Source organism: Ptychodera flava, chromosome 17, assembly GCF_041260155.1.
Source record: "Ptychodera flava strain L36383 chromosome 17, AS_Pfla_20210202, whole genome shotgun sequence".
In the NCBI taxonomy this organism is placed as follows: domain Eukaryota; kingdom Metazoa; phylum Hemichordata; class Enteropneusta; family Ptychoderidae; genus Ptychodera; species Ptychodera flava.
This window is the reverse complement of record NC_091944.1, coordinates 35491339-35509286: the sequence shown is the minus strand read 5'-3', so window position 1 is coordinate 35509286 and position 17948 is coordinate 35491339. Positions and strand designations below refer to the sequence as shown.

The window sequence follows — 17948 nt, the reverse complement described above, 5'->3', positions numbered from 1 at the left end:
CGTCTTTGTTCTTCATTGTAACGGCAGGCGCTTTGAAATGCTAAGAAACGCTCCAAAACGCCTCTGAATTATGCATATTTCTTATAAATAAACTGTAAGCAAATAAATGATGAAATAGTTTGCTTTCAGGGACGCTTAGTGACGTTAGAAACAGACCAAACAAGAAAATTTACATTTCTATTATCACTAAACTAGTTTTTCTTTGATATTTATCGATTTCAAGGGTCTATGATTTTATTTGAAACAAATTTGGTCATGTTCAAATTAGCATATGTTGGTTGAAATGAAGTATGTATAACACAGAATAATCCTTTCGTCAATGTGAAACCATTTTCTTCCCTTTACGCCGGAAAATAAAGTTGTAAAGAATGATAATGTTTTTAGCAATTTGAAAAGCGAAAATGTTAGGGTATAGACACAGGGCATTGAAAAGGGTTCATGGTTAGAGAAAAACAGATTTGTATTAATCGTTTGTAAGTCTGTTATTTTTTGCATGGATTGCTCATAACTCACTTATCTGTGTGACATGATGTCAAAATGTTCAGACTACTCGACACACAGACAACGCAAAAAAATAAGTACCGGACGAACAGTCAGCAGCGGAGCTAAATGAAAATCCTAGTGCCACCCTTGTCGCAATTAATAATGTAGTTCTATCGACATCTAAATTTAGTAGGCTTACTGTATCCAAGATACTCTTTAACAGGTAGCACTCTTAACAAAGTTCCAATCTCGTTTGCGTAAAAATAATGCACACATGATGATAGTCCCCATTGAATGATTAGAGATACAGCATTATCGATATGCCCCTTGCAGGTTGATAACCTCAAAATTACTCTTTTTACGTACGCATTAAAGACACAGGAATGTGCGCGTATGTGAGGTTATCTTTTGTTAATCAGTGTTTAATGATAAATAAATCATAATTGGTTATGAGGTGTTCATACACATGGAAACACATAGCAATAGGGGTGATGATGATTTATGTAACAGCCCAACACACTGATCTTAGTAACAACCCCCACAGTGTCTTTTGTCTCTCCATTTACACGACCAACACTGCATGGAGCGGAGTGCCTTTCACGTTGATAAGTGCGGATATTCAGTTGCTCAAGTTGGTATACCGTTCACCTTCGAGTACACTTTACTAACAACCTTGTTAGTCCACCAAGGACTGTAACTAGTACTTGCATGTCATTTTATGTAGAGACAGGAATTTGTTGAAGTGTTCGCGTGAACTTACAACTGCGAAGACCATGTCGTTCTCATACTACGAAAAAAGGTAAGTGTTCAAGAGCCGTTAGTTGCAAATATTGACATCAATTTTCGCGTAATTGAAACCAGCGAACGTTCACCTTGGTGTTATTGATATCATTACTAAAGAACGGAACAATGTGCAATTTTCAGTCCTTTTATTGGGTGACAATTTGTCATGGTTTGTGCTTATTTCCATTTCGTGTGCTTGACTGTGATTCGTAGTTTCACTAGGTGGTGAAATCACTGTCTGAGGTGACAGTGGTTTTATACAGATATCGGCAGGACTGCAAGACAGACTGGCGGTTAGCCCTTTCTGTTACCTCTCACTATCAACATATCAGACAGTATCGTTTCCATGTAACCATAACAACGCCTTTCACAGCTATACCGTCGCCAAAAATGTTGACAGACGATACTTCAACGTGTTTTTCACCATACTGACCGGCGGATTGTGTTTGGCAGAGCAGTGGCCAGACAATGGATGTGTATGTCCGCAGTGTACAATTAAATGCGACTGACACTTTGAACTGCCGCCAGGTAGACACGATAAAAAAAAAGCAGTGTCCACAGCTCATTACCCTCTGTGAATGTTTGTTATCTAGAAAGTGTAGTCTCACAGGATAAGTACACCGTGCAAAACACAAGGCTTCACAGTATGGTTCACTTTATTAAACACATTGATTACAAGAATGTCAACAAGAAGCCTACAGCTTCGTCATATATTATTAAGAACGCTTGTTTATTTTAATAGAATCAATGCACTGATCAATAGACTGGCGATTCTTTCGGTTACAGATGAATAATTCACCATACTTTATCCCCAGAATATTGATTTTGTTATTCGTTCTCTGTAGGTCTGCTGGTCACTGTAGAGATAGCGCTATTACCGCGGGCGACCTGGACGAAAGGGCAGTAGCGTAGTCTTGGTAACATAAATGCGTCGCAGCAGTATCTGACAGTTTCTGCTATTTGCCTTTGAGTTTAATCTGTCACCATGGCAGTACGTGCCGATGTTGTTGAAATGTCCGTGGAGAAGAAATTGCATCATGAGTTAGGTACATCAGTGATTGCTTCATTTCATACACAGCACGAGCGAATGAGTTATTTACAGTTATATGGGGAGTATCGTGGCATGACCCCTGGCATTTGCACGAGTTAGAATACATTGAATTGTGGCGTCGATAAACACGGAAAACGGCGGAAGGAATTGAATACGATCGATTTTAAAAGACACCATTCGAATTTTGAGAAAGTATATATTGATAGGACTGATGCAAATTTAAATGCCGCTTTGATCGAGATATCTTTTGAAATAATGAGAAATATTCTAACAATATGGTTTGTCACTTTGACCATCCTGCATAACTTTGGTGACCCTTGGTCAAGCCATTGATTCCTATCAATTTTAATAACTCTTCATTGGTTAGTTGATGAGCTCTTGAAAAGGCTTACAATGACAAACTACAGACAATAGATGCAGTATAGACGATGGTCAAATTAAAACACAGTAAAACCAATTCGTTACTGAAAAGAGATTGCACTTTACAACTCAATTATAGATTTGATAGTAGAGGATTGTAATAGTGAAGGATATAGGTAGCTATTAAAAAGATTAGCGCGTATGAAAACAGAACATTCTTATGTTTCCTGGAAGACTGCGGCAAACTTTGTAACGTAGACTTGTGAAGAATTCACATTGTCGTGAAGACTTTGTGTTGCTCCAGAAATGACGAAAAAACAATGATCTGATTATGCATACAGACGGTAACTTTAATTACATCTGTCCTAGAAAATGAGACACGCATACTTCAGGTATGTGGGGGATAAACACAACACCTTATCAAATAAATCGTCAGGGCTGTCGATACCAGAAGATATGTACTCGGATGTTGATTTATACAGCTGACAAATAAAATATTTAGAGCTGATCAGGATAAGACAACCTAGTTGTGCCAGGCATGGCGATGTATGACGGTATTTGTCCAGCAGAACAACATCCAAAGTAACAAGAAGTTGCACAATTGAGACTCTTAAAGGGCCCATCAAAACTTACATCTACGTACTGGTCCTTTAACAGTCTCAATTGTGCAACTTCGTGTTACTTTTAATAGAAACTTCAATTTCTCGATTATTCCCCAAAATTTTCAGCTTGTCAATTCAGCCACTGGCGAGCGAAGGGGGTCCGGACTTTTGGAAGTTTTAAATTCAATTTATGATACCCAGAATACCGACGCAGTCACTGTCTTTTACTGTAGAATGAAAGATATGCACAAATGTAACTAAATGACGATATGAAAAGCGTGCCAGGCATCAGATCAAAATGGTAGGCATAGCATAGCAACACTGCATTGCAAACAAACATAAAATTCTAGCTATGACAGAATCGGTAGTCAAGTCGAACCATGACTAAGGCGAGATTTACGTGCGATAAAACGATTCTGACTTTACAAAATGCAGGTGTTACTTATCTCAGACACGCACAAGGCAAACTTCAAAATAATACTCAGTACACAGACAAACAAGCGTAGAATTAGTCTCAGAGACAAAGAATGGAATTGTAAACAAACGCATTGTTCTGTTCACTAATATGCATCCGTACTGACCACCACACACTCGAGTTGTTCTCTCTAAAAACGTCATTACGATAGTAGCTCGGGGTTTCCTATTACGAATACGGACATTTTTGTTCGAATTAGTTCCAATACGACTATTAAAGGCACATTTTACCGAGCATTTCTAAGCCATCACTTATTTAATAATCGACGTCATCGTACAGTCTGAACCGCAGTACGTGTTTCACGAGAAAAACCATTAAAATTCAAGCAGCGTACTGAGTGTCTGGTTTAAAAGCGTAAACATGTCAACGTCGAGGAATATATGAAGGAACTGATAACATCAATCATCCGTTTCCATGGCAATGCTGCTAGAAAAAGACACAAGTCATTATTACTTGAATCCTTGTCGGGTTGATTATAGCCCAGTAAAATGCACCATACAGGGTTCGTATGCATTCGTTGCTAGGTGATTTAGTGCCTAATAATGTTCAATTTTGTCGAAGTTTATGGAACGGAAGGAGACTAAAATGGCCAATATGAGATCATTAAAGTCAGCATCCTCAGATGCATTAAAAGAACGTATAAGAAATAAATTTAATCTGTCAAAGATATAAAACACAGACATGTCTTTTCAATAAATTGCTGTTCATCACGTTGACTACAGATTATGAACGATCGCCGAGTCTGAGTCACAATATGGTTTCCATGCTGTGAACGCATGTCGTGTTCGCCTGACATACTGTCATTTATAGAAAGTCCTGCCTGTGCTATGTAATGAATATAAAACCAATTTCAGCCTATCACGCTCCACAGTAATGATGCATTGTGTGATTTTTTTAAGGAGAAATATAGCCCCGAACTACATTTTTTCGCGAATTTCGCTGCTTTTCTGTCGTTGAATATCTCCTTACGTATTCACTTCCATTTTGTAGCCAGTTTGTAGCCATTTTATATATGCAGTTATTGAAGTATTAAAGTAGATCAATTTTTTAATGTAAAAGTAAAGACGATGTCTACCTATTCTGATCAGCTCCTGGTGTTTGGATTGTACATCTACTGACAGACGCCATGTTAGAGAACGCCATTATATTTAATCAATATTTTCATTCTTCAGTAAGAAGCTACTGTCACTCTAGTCGCCAGGAAGTGAGTATTTACGTCACAGAAATGAAATAGACATAAGCATGTAAATACACAGTCTTGCAAAGTAGATTGTTTGATCACACAGTAAATTGAAGAGGGGTAACCAAGAGTCAATAAAAATATAATATGGCAAAGTGCCGGCAAACGGGCTGTTGAAGTCACTGCTGGACTACCCTTGGGAGTTGGTATGCACAGAGATCTACACGATTTCACCATAAGTTTTCTTGTCCTGAACAAAGCTTCCCGAAAGGATCCGTCAGCATTATTTGAAAATCATTTGGAATAAATCGAGAATCCAGATGTTTGCTGTCTCAAAACAATTACAGAGGCTAACATCGCCCTTGATGATCGCCTTTCAAAATATCCATTTTACGCACACCACAATATTCATTAAGGCATAATATTATTCGATTTTCATGAAATTTGCGTGTTAGCATTTGGCGGACAATGAAACGTGAATAATCATGATGGATGTGATTATTGGGTGTTTGCAGTCAAGGATCAGCGACTGCATCCATCAAAGTAATATTTCATAGCAATAAATTAGCAAAAAGCATCACTCTCATTTTTGCAATTAATGGAATTACTGAGAAAGATTAAATTATGATTTATCCAACAAAATACAGGATATTTGCGCAGAATCGCTGAGAGAGAACGTTTTAATTTTCACCCTTACACAATGATTGCTGTTATAAATTGAACGTTACTCAATATATGTTTGTACATAGTAGCAGTGTATATTGTATTTTTGTGTCACTATATTAAATTAAAACAAATGACATTGTCTCGCCAATACGAATGATTTTGTGCAACACGATATGTTATTATTTACAAATAAATTCTGACCCAGATCAAAATTTAGTTTTCAACAATAAAATTGGAATGAAATTGGACATTACACTAGGAATTTCGTCATGATTTTGGGAGTAGAAGAAACTGCATTTTCAAAACAGAACAAAAATCACGCAAATTACGTCAACGGATAGAATGAAAGGATCTGTGCCTTTTCATTGATCATGTCCTTCACTAACAAACAACGGTAACACAATACCACACTGTATGGAGTTCTGCCTGTACAAAGCTTATTCCGTTGAAGTTAATTTCATACACAAATATTCCACTATTTTATACTCGTGTGTAACCTCAGTGTGCCAGCATTCTTTGGTGTTGAACATTCATAGCAGTAAGTCTTAAGAAATTATTTATATCTCCCTTGAATCTGTACAATAAACTGGGTGAAAACATTTAAGATCGCACATGAAACCATATTTTGCTTGTGAAGATGCATCTAAAGCAAATGAACACTCTTAAATAAAAAACAAATCGAAAAAGCAAAACAAAGTCCATTGAAAACAAACAAATAAACGATCCGAAGTCTTTGCCTTACCATGGTTTAATTGACTAGTTTAAAAGGACACAAGAAGCCATAAGTAGCATAAAATAGATTTTTCTTAGTTCATTAATATTGTTGATTCACACAGAATTAGTAAATCTCGCACTGCACGTGATGTCACTAATCCTCAATATCAGAATTCATTTTGATTATAGTCCATGGCTGTGTTGTTTGTATTTACAGAGTCCGGCTAAGAATCACGTGATTGTTGCTAAAAGTTTTTCGTAATTTGAATAACAAAAGGTGAACCTTTCAGAGAATTTCAGAAAACTGAAAATGGGATTTATTTGCCTTTTGCTTTCGTTATTGTCGCTCGGGATCGGTTCATGTACTCGATTTAGTCAATAACATTCACTTGAAAGTCGGGCAAACAAGCTAGCGACATAATCCTTACATGGTACATCTATACTCAGAATTGTAGAACTGAGTGAGTTATGACCAAGGTTTTCGCTTCTTCCAGTTGTTAAGACTGTAACGATGATGAATTTATAATTGCATTCGTCGCCGACAAGTACGTCATTTGTTGTCGTCGTAATTTAACGTTGTTCTAAATATCTAGGCGTCACATGTGAAACGCAAGAAGTATACCGATATTTATTGGAAGGAGAAAACATGGTTACACGAGATATTTCATTCTATTTACTCCAATTTTCATGAATACAGTAATCGTCAGATGTAAAATTCAGATATAAAATCAAGATGTTAGTTAAACTAAGACAACTGCCCTAGGTAGTTTTTTAGGTCTCACTTTACTCAATCACCTTCTCTTTCAGTACAGTTTTGATAGCACCCCAAATCTTTCAACCATTCAATTCACATGCATTTTAGTAATCTTTTATGGCACTCAACATGCTAGTTAAATGATTAAGATCAATTTTAGCACCCCCCCCCCCCTTTTTTTTTCATTTTGCATAGTGGACACGAAACGTTGTGCGGCACAATGTCCGTTTTGTACACTGGCCAAGCATGGGAAGAACGCCCTCTAACGTTTCAGTGCGTGTTTCTAAATACGCCATCCCATTCTGACACTGTGCAACCCGTGTTGATACAAAGCGAATGTTTCGGCGAATAATTGATTTTTCTACCACAGGACTCACCTAGTCCAATATACGCTTCTTACGTCATCTCTTTTAATTACATGATTAAACTATGTGACGGAATTTCCTGAAAAGTGAAGAAAGGAAAAAAGAAAGTTCTTTAAATTTCCATTTAACGAGTTGCTTTTAATGGGAGAGAGTGCACGGTTAGCAAAATGTACCGAAGAGACTGGCTGGGGTTTTGGCAATTTAATCAACTATTGTGTTAGAGTGTAGGGTGTTAGTGATTATCGTCAAATGAAATATGAGCGTTAACCTTTATTGAGTTACTGCGTTGTATACGCATCATGTAGTTTAATTCAGCATCGTGTTTTTTCATTAATAATTCATGCCAAACTTGCATACAATTTCGCATAATTTTTAATCGGCCCACCACGCAGAGGCATTCAGTCTAGTCATATAAACGCACACTCGACGGCATTAGGACATAAACGAAACCTCAAATAGCCATGAGTAAAAGGTAAGGTAAATTCTTTTTGGTAATGTTTTATTTTGCAAATTGCTTTCGCTGTTCGTTGTATAACTTTACTTTAATAATTCCAATATTTTATCGATTTTCTTACCGGTACCATTATTTGTCTGACATCATCAGAGCAGCGAGAATTAATGCACTTTAAATAAAAAACCATCTTCTCCCATCTGGTTCCGCTCCTTCTATATATTGCTGTTTTTGTTTTGACAAAGTTATCAGAATTGCTTCTCTGGCTTTGAATTTGAAGGCTTGCTGACGCTGTGGAGGACATTATGTGTTTCTGTTAGATTGCGTTACAGTGACATTTATTAATATTTGTTTTCTTCTAAAGTAAGTAAGTTAGTCGTGTAATTGTCCTCTATTAATAAACACCACAATTCATAATGCCTTTTGATCATGCCACAATCGAATCTACTGTGAATTTAAAAAGATGAGAGAGAAATTACAGCTGAAATACTGCCATTTATATCAAAAGAATGAGCAATTCATTTGTTTGTACATTGTAATGTGAATTGTCCCTACGCGTCATCATCGTCCGATCTGCATGGCTAGGCTAGGTCGGCACATTAGTACTGTACACACTGTCTCCCTTCAAAGGTTTCTACCAAAATAGAAAGCTTGGCAAGCAAATGAATCGTCATATGATGCTTTAACTCATCGCAGTTCAAGTTGTCGCTTCAAACAAGTCTGTTGGCGCCAATTTACATACTCTCTAGTATCTAGGTACAGAGTTAGGATGGCCAAAATTCCCGCCAAAATTACGTACCACTGAAAGGAGCAGTTTTTATTTTGTTCACTTTAATTTTTAACTGAGTCATATATGACGTGGTGTAATTATTGCCAAAAAATGATACAAACAAACGATTTAAAAGACAAACAAACAAAAGGAAAGACGGCAAAGCAAGCAAAGCTGGACCACACAGAGGCACACATCATACTCAATAGTTGTTTTATTGACATTCTATTTAATTCCACTGCCCAGGTAAACGCCGGCGGTATTGAATTGGCGGAGAACTGTCGTTTATGATATAATTTAAAATTCTAACTTTCTGTTTCAGGTATCGGTATGTAACTTATTTTATTTCGTATCTTAGAGATGTCTTGCCTCAGAGAACGACTTCAAGCTGTCTAATGGAGTGAATTCTCAATCTACCATTTTAATCTCTTGTTTCAGAACACACGGTAATCAAATGTTTATCACCTAACATGGCTTGGACTTCACAATTTTTAATTATCATTATTCTTATTTTTGTTTTAGTTTATTATTATTATTTTGTTATTATTTATAGTTATTTACAATAATTATCATTAATTAGCATTTCTTTAAAACTCAATAGACGGTTGAGTCCATCATGTCTCTTCTCGCACAGAGTCCAGCAAAACATAAACACACTATATACATTAAAATACAGGGAAATAATTAAATTAAAATTATTAAATTAAATTAAAATACCAGTAACAACAGCTAAATTACAAAAATGTAAAAACACAGAAATGAAAAGACGAAAAACACACAAAAATCTTCAAAAAGCAAGGTGCCATCCCAGTTATCAAAAAAATGGCGTTTGCAATTTCTTACGAATGATTGCAGCGAAAACCTCAATTTAATCTATCAGGGCAGACTATTCAATATTTTAACCTGATTGCACATGAGACTTCTTATATAAAGTTGGGTTCTCTGTGACCTCGAATATCATGTTTTTACATCAACGATTCATCAACCTCCGCAGTGCGATATTTTCCGGAGAATTGCTTACTATATCACAAGTCTAAGGCGATGTGTTAAGAGCCTAATGTGTGCAACGAGAAATTTCGAAATAACATCTTACATATTTGCGTGATTCGGTATTTTGTGAATAAGTTCCCGTGGTTATGAAAAGCTACAATTTTATTATTTCGTATATAAAATAAAAACGCGACCAGCTCGAAAGATGAACACATATGACCTTTCAAAATGAGCTAACCTCTTTTAGAGGGGTTGTTACGACAGAGAAAACGCGGTGTCTTTCTCAACGATAACATTATCGGTAAGCCTGTGTAGATTATACTATCGAAATATTGATACCACTGTACGACACATCTCCCGGATACATCTCCATGAGAATGTAGGCCTATAAATTGCTTTGGTTGAAAATGTTTGCCTTATTCATGTATCCGGCAGCTTTGTCTTCGACTTGTCAATTCTGTAAAAAATTAATATGGAATACTGTCTTCTCAAAAACTCACACATCACGATTGGCAGCGATACCCCGAGGCAAATTTCCATTCGCGCCAGTACTTTGACGTCATCACGTATGAAAAGTCCATACAGTGGTTCGCTGCGCACAGGAAGCAATCCACATACGCGCATGCGTAGGCTTATGTTTTGTTTCCTTGGCGACAAAACGAACGACAACTTAATTTACATATGTAGTGCTCGTTCCATGCAGGCATTCTTTGATCACTTGCGTAGACTGCTAAGCAGATAATAACTCCATGAAAGATCAAAGCTAATGTATTTGGAGTCAGGTGTCGCTGTTGGGAAGTAAACCGAGAAGCGGTGTCAAACAGCCATTACGTGCTTGGAGACAAGGAACCGGTGAAAATATTGACCGTGTTTCCCGTATGATTAAGCCGAGGTAGCTGGTATTTCAACCGACAACGATCGATTCCGTCGTATTACAGGAGCCACACGATTCGGAACCAGCTGGCGTTTACGTGTTATGGTTGAACAGACAGCTAAACTGTGCGTCGGACTCTGCTTATGAGATTACACTACAGCGTTGAACATTTCTCGGAAGTTGGAACGAGGCATTTTAAACACGGACCTGATAAGCTTAAATAATAACTGCTCAGCTCATAATATTTCATCGGAGAACGGATACAGACGGCGGTCTGAAGGAAGTCCCGGCGCCTACTCTTTCATTAGGATCTAAAACATTTTTTTGACTTGCAGGAACCATTACAGTTAAACAGCTAAGTGTGATATTTGAGAGTCAGCCAGCGGGCCAGACTTAACGTAAGCAGTTTACTTTGCAGAGAGACTCAAAGCTACCTGTGTTCAAAACACAAGCTGACAAAAGCTACTCACAAGCACACAACACAACCACACTTCAAAAGATGGCCATGGAGAATAGTGTTTCAATGACTAACCGTACAACTTCTGCTGGTTATCGTTTCCCCATTGCTTCCGTAACCCGACCGAAAAGTGCCTACCACACGACGTGTATACCGGCTGAGAAGAAAGAGACGGTTATCCCACAACCGACGAAAAACTACTCCCAGCAAGATTTTGCCAAGTGTGATTCTGTGACGCAGGATAAAATATGGAAGCAGATGGTCGGAAACGAGAAAGCCTGTTTGAGAAAATGGTATGTACATCAATGAAGTCTCTCTCTCTCTCTCTCTCTCTCTCTCTCTCTCTCTCTCTCTCTCTCGTAGCCTAAGCACTAAGCAGCTTATTTCAGACACAATAAGTTTTACTAAGATGTCGGCGTCTGTACTAAGATATGTACTTACGTAAGCAATTCAAGTGGGATTTGACTGTGAATTTCCACTGTCAAGTGTCAACGTATTCAATTCATGTGTAAAGTGGACCAATGCAATTTTCATGTTGCGATTTCCTTCACCAACCCACCGATACTGATAAGACCCCGTTAGAATGCTGCCTCTGTATTCAATGTGAAAGCAGTTAGAGTCAACAACGGCTGAAAGGACACCTGCAAACATCCAGCGATGAGTAATTTGAATGTAACATATAGATAGAACCATCAACGTTTTATTTCTACGATGTACTGATGGCCTTGTGGTTTGTTATTGACTGTAATTAAATGTCCTTTTAATACATACCGACATTTTAATCTCTGTTTAATTAGTTCCCCGTTTGAAAGTTAAGAGATGCATTTCAATTAAATTGAATTATAGGTGACTTTTAATTATAGTTATCCAATAAATTTAATGCGCCGGCCTCTATATCTTTCGGGTGATAAATGGACGATGAAATGTTTACCGAAAAGTGAGCAACTATCTGTTCAAAACAGGGTGACGGCTTTGCAAGGCGGATCTCAAAAGTACCAATCAGTCAATTTCCGGGTCTGATGGCCTGATTTGATAAAATGAGAGACAAACCACAGTCACCTGTGGTCGGTCTATTTCGTCTATGTCTACTTCTCAGGCATATGTACACACGTCTATGGGGGCATAGACGCCGAGCGGAATAGACCGACCACAAGTGACTGTGGGCAAACAGATATAACAAATCCATCGCAGTTTCATTTTAAACTTTCACAGAATCGATGACGCATTGGTTTGATATTAAATGTTGATGATACATCCAACGGAATGCTGCATATATGTCATGCGCTTATATATTGTGTCGAAATATAAGGTCAACAAGTTGAGACCCGGAGCAGTCCGTATCGATCCAGGTTTAGGCGACAAAACATGATGAAATAATCAACGACAGGCAAGATATATATTGGTGATTACTAGCAGTGCTGACGCTTTTAAATTCCATTCAATAAAAAACAAAATGGCAGAATATAATACTTGCCTCCCGGGTGTCATTAAATTGCAATCGTTTTATAAGTAAGAAATAAATAAATATTTATTACAATGCAGATCCAAACAGCAGAGCAATTTTTATGAAGTGGCTTGTCATATTTAGCTATTACGACGCCAGCTTTAATATTTTTATAAAAAGCCATCAAAGTCTATAATATTAAAATAACTTAAACTCCAACAAGCGGGCCGCCGCGGGAGACTGGTTGCATCTTTGAACATGTCCATTCTCGAAGCTGAAAAGCCCAAGATTTACGCTACACCTCCCAATTCAGCCATTAAATTTTCAGTTGCGTGTTTCAACATGCTGCGTCGTACAAAGTTTGGAATGCGTAGCATGGTACCCCATGTATGTTCTAATTAAAGAACAAAGTCCATAGCGCCGTTGCTAAGACGACAATCTGCAGCTTGGCCGTCAGAATAACATACTTGACAGTGAACACGCTATATTTCTGTTAGACACGTTTTTAGGATTTTCGGCACGCGTTGTAGTTCAAAGTGTTTTCAAGTGTTAGTTCACGTTGGCAGTAGAAACGCGTCATTAAATTCCTGCGGTCACGGATCAGGAGGCATGAAGTATCGCCGTTGACCGATGTTTGAAATAGTGATAGGTCAGCTCTGTGGCAAATGAACGAAGTCGGTCTGACACAGAAGCCATGAATCAGGCGGGTTATGGACAGAACTATTGGCATTCTATTTGTATGTATACGAATTTGAGATTGCATTTAACCTGTCCGGAGATAGAATAATTCGACATCGTCATATTGCTCAGTCAAATCATGGAGGTACCAAATATTGCGGACCTTTGCCGTTCATACCTGGGGCTATCATTTCACCTCCATGGTCGCATAGTGTTTGTCAAGCGTGTTCAAACACTTTAAGAAACACCCACTCACAGAAATAGTTTCAACGTCACCTTGCTGCCTTGGATGCTAGGTTCTATCACCTTTATTTCGTCAGCGAAATGGTTTGTAAGAAATGCTGACACCATGTCATAAATACTGCAATATTTCTGGTTGACACCATATGCGAACGGTATTAGATAATTAAGATTAAACGAGAACAGGTGTACCATTTGTACTTCACCATGGATGCAGTGAAACCATATGACCACAGGCATTGCAACTGACTGGTGTCAAACACCTAAATTCCTTTACTTTACAAACAGATGTTGGAAAGATAGTTTGGGAGCTTCTATTATGCTATCATATAGGGGCTTTCACCACAGCCAGTGATTTGACGTCGAACTGTACGCATTAACTGATACAGTCCGTCCCTCTGGAATCAGTATATCCCATAATATTCGTCGAGAAAACTTTCTCGAGGGACTATGATCCCACCAACGAATGTGTGACAGCCGATAAAGCATAGCTACCAACACCATTGTACCGTCTGTCACTGTCGATATAATACGATCAGCGGACGAATAAAAGACAAGGACGGCTTACTGCTCGCGTTTTAGTCGTTGCCATGGTTACATATTGTGGACTTTAACTTCGGGCGATTGTTTGTTCAACGGTATCCTTTGCATTTTCTGAAGTATTGTAATTCAGAATAAACAAATAGACGACTCAATGCCGTTTGACAAATGTAGAGGTCATGTTGTCAGCTAAAGTGAAAAATCATCGGCCGAGAAATTCACTTATGGGGACCCAGCATAAATGAATTAAAAAACAACAATAAGAAGCAAACACACAAAAGATGGACAAACCGAAAATTAATGCCATGAGAATTTCATGTACGTGGACGCAGCGTCCACCTCTTCTATCACGTTTAATGTCCAATTTGCACAATAACAAATTATGTGCTTTCTTCTTCTCTCCGCCTTTAATTTGCAAAGGTTTGGTGATAGATAATTATGTCACTACTGAAGCTGCCACTTTAAAGCTTTGGGCCAGACACTACAGCCTGGTCAACGGTAGAGATCGCTCTGCTATCGTGACCAAACTTGTAAAACTTGAAACACGCACGCCCCGACGCGTTGCCAAGCAGACCATAAGAATATAGGCCTAAAGCCAACTTGCAAATCTAGGGAAGCTAAGTGGTTTAGGATTGGTTTACGATCTTATGAGACTGCGTTGGCTTGTCAAAAATAATCAACAGGACGCACCTTCTTGCGGTTCATCAGGAACGCTGCTCACCAGTTGTCAAACCATAGTTTTTTATCTTTTTCGCGAATACAATAATTTATGTTAATTTATTTCTACCTTAAAACGCCCGTTAAATAACGACGGAAGGCCGAATAACTTATTTACCATTTACCTTTTATTACAGGGATGAAAACTGGGGATTTTTAAAAGATTACGACCAAAAGGTAAGCGTTGAATGTTGCTAAGAAACAAACAAGCCATGGTTAAGAATTAGAGTTTGTAGCTGCTAATTCCTGTTCAAAAAGGCTCGATGTCGATTATTTTCGAAAGAGTAGAGAGTATTTTCTGTCAAGAAGATTAAGTCTCCAAGTCTTCCAAAGCTGAATCGTCATAGTGCCATGTACTTTCCATTTATGTCACCCAAGCATCTAAAGCAATCACTTGAATGTTTGTGTAGCACAAATGTGCAGTTGCGTGTTCTAGAACTATTTGTTTTTAAACCGATGTATTTTCCACTCAAGCCACATTGAAGCTTAAAGTTTGTACATAATCAGCAGAAACAGTTCTTTCAAACAAATTGATTTTATGTGAAGATTCACGAAACCATTGATATAAATCAGTCAAAAACAACACCTGTTGATTCTCAAATGTTGGAATGTCGATTAGTTCACCCTGTGTAAGCCTTGAAACCACATAAACTAGACATTGGACTGACTGCACTGTCTATGCATAGACTACAGAAAGTAAGTTCATCCTCTCCTATAATTATTATTATGTTTTGTTTTCAGGGTGAATTGAAAGAGAAAGAAGAACTCCCAGAGAAAGTGTCGGTGTTTTCGGACGATGTACCAAACACATCCAATCACATGTGGGGAAGTCGTCTCAAGACGGAGACAGCTAACAAAATGCTCTCGATGGAACACCGATTTATGTCTCACAACAGGCATAAATCGTCCAAAGATTTACTTTGTTACGACTGAACTGAACGCTGGTTTGTTCAAATTCATGATTTAGTGACAGATTTCAAGATTTCCTGATTCGAACAAGTATGGGAATGGACAACTCAATCTGAAAACATCTCAATTATGTCGTCTTTTGCTACAAAAAAGTGAAGTTAAAGTGTTTCTGGCATGCTTTAGCTTTATTGAAGATGTGGACGTGATGTGCATTAAACATGAATTCCTCGGCCGAGGAAACTTAGACGGTAGATGAAACTTTGGACATATTTTCATCTGTGCTAATCGATGTTAACCAAGCATGCTATCGAAACACTCCTTACAATGAGTGGTATCAAAAAACGTGCTGTGAAGAGACGCCCTCTGTGTTTAAACTCTATTCCAACAACGGATATAAACATTTAGAAAGAACTCTCAACCAATATTTGGCTCTCCGTCAAAGTATCGAACAGAAAAGGACAGAGGTCCTGCTAACTTCAGAAGGCAGAATGAACCAAACCTGCTTCAAGTGCGCATGTCATGTTGCTGTTGTACAGACTGGCGGCCAAACGTACTGCACCACTGTGATTTGCTATCTCCGATCACGTGCCAAATGCACCCAGCGTCTAAGTAGCACAAGAGTTCACATCAAAAGCATCTTATAGCTTGAATGCCGATTTAATGTTTTAAGGGAAGTTGTTATGTAACTCAAACTAGTACTAGTTCTAACATAGTCAAGTTTTAAGCTGCATATATTTAGTATTGAATACGGAACAAATACCCAGTTAGACGAATTATCTATCTAGCTTGAGATGTTAAAGTTTAAAGTTAAATTGAAGTGTCTACTGTATGTCAATCAGTCAATCATATTTCTTAAACCTTGCCACGAAGACAATCTGACAACTGTCTTGTTGTGATTCTGCTTTCTTTTGAAGTAACAGTGTTTCTAATTTGTTACATAAATCACTATAGATGACCGGAACGGAAACAAATCTAAAACAGTCACAGACATCAAAGATGATAATCATGTATTTCCGTCGCTATGATGTCTCACACAAAGACACCGACATTTAGCGCATTGAAATCTGATCTGAATCAGATATATCACTCTAAGGTCATACAGAGATCACCTTGAGTCGATATGAGAATTGGTAACGTGCTGACTGTATTGATTTTTTCCACTCTGCTTGCATGCCTTCACAAGATGAAATTTGAAAACATTCTCTTGTAGTTTAGCAATTTGGCTCTTACATATTCCCGAAATTGACGTCTGTTGAAATGTTATGCAAAAACCTACATCAAATTAAAATGAAACTGGCCATTGGAAGACATGATACATATGATCGTCACTGTTTGCACCTCTATCAGAACGTCAACATGCTTTATTTTCGACCTGTGATATTGTGACTATCATGTCTCGATTATAACTCACAATGTGTGGGCACCTGTTGCATTCTGTGGTGGAACAACTTTCTCGTCCTTGCCAAATTTTCCGCCTATCTTCACGCAATTAGTAAGTGTAACAGTTTGAATCGGCATTTACCTAAAGCATTTGAGCCACCAATATGGATACGTCACCAGAAAATTTGAATTTAATATTTTCACTTTGGAATTATAATTAGTGTACTTTCGCTACAATAGTGCCAATGTCCTATAAAATGTATTCTGAGGTTTGAGAAAAAGTTGTTTTGCAAAGCTGAAATATCTCGAAACTGGGACATGTTGCCAACCCCCTAGTCAAGTGACTTAACCTCTTCAGCGCTGTACGTATTCAAGTTGGCATTACCAACACTGAGTCGTGTCCGTATGCCCTCATTGCGACTCAATAATTAATGTCATCCAAGTTTGCTGACATGAATTTTAAGTTTGAAAGTTCAGTTTTAAAAATGTTAATGACAGCTAAGTAAGATTATGTACGGTTTTAATTCTCTATCCTCAGATTTAGGTGTTAGGGAGTTTAAATTCACCGAAACATCAAGTTCACATAATATGCTAAAATAATGTAAGAATGTTTTCAAAAGTCATTACATATATGAACGCTTCTGATTGTCTCAAGACGAGATCTTTTTTAGGACAGTGTCGTTTACCCCTGTCTTGTCTTTGTTTTCATTTTATCTGTTTGAGGAGAATATCTTGAATATCGACTGAACAGGTGTCTTTGTTTTGTAATCAAAATATTCTTGATAACATTCTGACATTGAATAGCGCAAAGCAATTGTTTCTGTAAGAAAGTATTTTACAAGGACAGAAAAATCCTGCGAAAGTTAATGCTGTGTAAATATATTGAATTTACATTGGAGAATAAAATTATGCTTTTATTCTTTGCAAAGAATATTCGACTTGTTACGTTTATTTAAAGTTTTACGCTAAGTTTAATTAAAAAAATCTCTAATTAACACAGTATCAAACTGACCAAGAAAGCTTAGGGCGTTTCTATATAAATTATTGTATGTTTTATGCAACTTTC

At 37.7% G+C, this 17948-nt stretch overlaps 1 protein-coding gene across 3 annotated transcripts; it reads left to right on the top strand.

Moving 5' to 3' along the window:
• Positions 1–1035: 1035 nt before the first annotated feature.
• Positions 1036–17813, top strand: LOC139116174 (uncharacterized protein C2orf50-like). Of its 3 annotated transcripts, none has more exons than XM_070678726.1 (4): positions 1036–1282; positions 11106–11267; positions 14731–14770; positions 15335–17813. In XM_070678726.1, the coding sequence occupies exons 1-4, from the start codon at positions 1257–1259 to the stop codon at positions 15524–15526; spliced, it is 420 nt and encodes a 139-aa protein (XP_070534827.1). In that variant the 5' UTR covers positions 1036–1256; the 3' UTR covers positions 15527–17813. The 3 variants fall into 3 exon arrangements, with proteins under 3 accessions (XP_070534827.1, XP_070534828.1, XP_070534826.1); XM_070678727.1 differs by lacking the exon at positions 1036–1282 and adding an exon at positions 7685–7905; XM_070678725.1 differs by lacking the exon at positions 1036–1282 and having other exon boundaries at positions 10309–11267.
• The last annotated feature ends 135 nt before the right edge of the window (positions 17814–17948 follow it).

What these genes read in the sequence shown, in the direction of transcription:
- LOC139116174 (XM_070678725.1), top strand. Translation starts at nt 11,017, where the DNA reads ATGGCCATGGAGAATAGTGTTTCAATGACTAACCGTACAACTTCTGCT. An exon ending in AAAGCCTGTTTGAGAAAATG is followed by an intron (nt 11,268 to 14,730) that starts GTATGTACATCA and finishes CTTTTATTACAG; the next exon opens with GGATGAAAACTGGGGATTTT. An exon ending in TAAAAGATTACGACCAAAAG is followed by an intron (nt 14,771 to 15,334) that starts GTAAGCGTTGAA and finishes TTTTGTTTTCAG; the next exon opens with GGTGAATTGAAAGAGAAAGA.